At 61.8% G+C, this 2434-nt stretch overlaps 1 protein-coding gene across 1 annotated transcript in view; it reads right to left on the bottom strand.

The window, feature by feature from the left end:
- Positions 1-69: 69 nt before the first annotated feature.
- The window catches only part of RPL22 (ribosomal protein L22), a 2843-nt gene continuing 478 nt past the window's right edge, over positions 70-2434 (bottom strand). Inside the window, exons 2-4 of the mRNA XM_010565386.1 lie at positions 2141-2346; positions 1232-1356; positions 70-274 (exon numbers count right to left, since the gene is read on the bottom strand). Of these exons, the coding sequence (XP_010563688.1) occupies positions 130-274; positions 1232-1356; positions 2141-2346 (476 nt within the window). The 3' untranslated portion in view covers positions 70-129. The remainder of the gene's footprint in view (positions 275-1231; positions 1357-2140; positions 2347-2434) is intronic.

Below are 2434 nucleotides of genomic sequence, written 5' to 3'. Positions count from 1 at the left end.
CCCCTCCCCGAAAACCCCCAAATCCCCCCCAAATCGGCCCCCGCCGCCAGCGGAGCGCGGGGTAGCAACAACTCTCCCCGCCGTTTATTCCAGGAAAGCAAAACTGTACAAAATGGCCGGCAGGCCGGCTCAATCCTCCTCCTCCTCCTCCTCCTCGTCCTGGTTGATCTGGAAGTAGCGCAGCTCGTAGCTCTCCTTGCTGTTGGCCACCACGCGCAGCCAGTCGCGCAGGTTGTTCTTCTTCAGGTACTTCTTGGTCAGGTACTTCAGGTACCTGCGGGGAGAAGTCCGGCTCGAAAGCAGTTCTGCACCCCCAGATGGGCGGCGTTTCAGCAGCGGCACCTCTTTGTCCCCCCTCCCAGAGCAACGCAAACCCCTGCACCCGCCGGCTTCCCCCTCCGCCGGCAGCAAGGCAAGTACCGGCAAAGCTTCTGCCGGGAACCACTGCTGCTGGGGGAATCGTGCCCGCAACACCAAGCCCGGGAAATCTTTTCCCCCCACCTCACCCTCCGAGCACAACGCCGTATTTCCACGCTGCCGGTCTGACACACCACAACAAATCTCTGCTCAGACGGTGGCTAACCACTGCATCCAGCTGCTGGGAAGTGCCGGGTGCGGCACCGACACAGACAAAACGAGTCAGGTGAAAGGCAGGTGCTTACAGAGCAGGGCACTGCCCCAATTCCACACACAGTTTTCCTCTTCCCACCGTTTCAGACCTCCAGCCGCCTCACCATGCCACCTCTGCTGCAGCAAAACCCATGTTTATCAAAGTCAGAGAAAGGGCAGGCAGCCATGAGAAGCAGGCAGAGGGCAGCAGCCCAGCAGGATGGGGGTCACAATACAGGAGCGGAAGAGCTCGGCTGCTGATCAACCCCCAAAACTCCGCACTTGGCATCCTTTCGGCTGCACATCCTCCCCCACTGCCCAGCCCACCAGCCTTCCCGGCAGGAATATCGGCCGCGTATTGCTCACAAAGATCATTTGGGAATGGTAGCTGCCACACCGAGCATCATGCAGCATTTAATCAAGAGTCTTGGCACGACTCCTGCACCGAGATATCTCTTCACTACCAGGCCCTCCTGCCAGCCAGGCTCCCATCTGAATGCCAGCGATCCCCTACCGAGGGCTGACTGCTGCCAGCAGCGACCAACCATGGCTCCGGGCGCCAGCAGCAGCCTCAGGATGGCACCCAGCACCGCCGGGACACAGGGCTGCCCCACCACCTCACCTCTTTGAGAACGGGACCTCCGACGTGACTGTGATCTTGCTCTTGCTCCTCTCGATGGTCACCACACCCCCGCCCAAGTTTCCGGCCTTGCCGTTCACCTTGATCCTTTCCTGCAGGAACTGCTCCTGCAAGAGAGGAATGCCACTGTTTAGCCAGGGCCGCCACCTCCTGCCAGACAAGGCCTCCCCAGCTCGCTCACGCCCGGCGTTTCAGCTTTTTACTAGAGCTGGGGAAGACAGAGAAGTGCTGTTATGTCCGGGGAAAAGCAGAGCAAAGGTGCCTTCCGGCAGGCCAGGACCCTGCCAGTGCCTTCCACAGCTAATCCCACCGGCCCATTCCGACCTGCACCTAAGCGAGGTTCTCAACTCTGAATGCACCAGAAGAGTGAGGTAGGGACACGTTTCCTGCCCTCCCAGGGGACAGCCAGCAAAATGACGGCTGGCTTAGCATCCTCCGAGGATGCCTCAGCCACAACCCCGCGCTTCAAACCCGTACCCGAGCGCAGCTTGAACGAAAACAGGTTCAGCAGAATCGCAGCGCTCCCAGCCCTCGCCATTCCTCACTGCGCAATGGAAAACTCACCCCGCGAGGGATGAAGGGTAGCACTGTTTGACAGGTAGGGAAAACGCTCGCGCTTCAACTACAAAGTGTTTCAAACCAAGCCACATCTCGTGGCCTCCAGCACCACCCAGGCTGCCTTTGTCTGCGGGGCATTTCCCAGCGGTGCAGGCTTTTACGCTGCACCGCACCGAGGGGCAGAAAAGGAGCACCAGGGCAACAGGGGCAGCCGGGGCCGTGCTCGCCCACTTGCTGTTGGAAGCAGAGCCAGCAGCTCCCCCTCCGAGAAGGGCCGGGGGCAGCGGGGCCATCCCGCCTGTCCCCGTGGCGGCAGGGAGGCCCCCCACTCACAAAGTTGGCAGCGTCCATGATGCCATCCTCCACGGGGTGGGTGCAGTCCAGGGTGAACTTCAACACCTGCTTCTTTTTTTTGCCACCTTTCGCTGCAGGCTTCTTCTGCAAGTGGGGGGAAAGAGAGAACCGTGAGGGATCGGCCCCGGGGCAGCAGGAGGGGGCCAGGCCGAGCTCCGGGCTGGAGGCAAGGGGACCGGGCCGAGCTGTGGGAGGGGGGGAGAGAGAAGGGGGGAGCGGGCCGGGGGCAGCGGGGAGAGGTAAGGGCTCCCCCCTTCCCCCAGCGGCCCGTCC

Source organism: Haliaeetus leucocephalus, unplaced genomic scaffold (genome assembly GCF_000737465.1).
Source record: "Haliaeetus leucocephalus isolate CR32 unplaced genomic scaffold, Haliaeetus_leucocephalus-4.0 Scaffold190, whole genome shotgun sequence".
In the NCBI taxonomy this organism is placed as follows: Eukaryota; Metazoa; Chordata; class Aves; order Accipitriformes; family Accipitridae; genus Haliaeetus; species Haliaeetus leucocephalus.
Note: the sequence above shows the minus strand (reverse complement) of the source record. Positions and strands in the feature narration are given on the sequence as shown.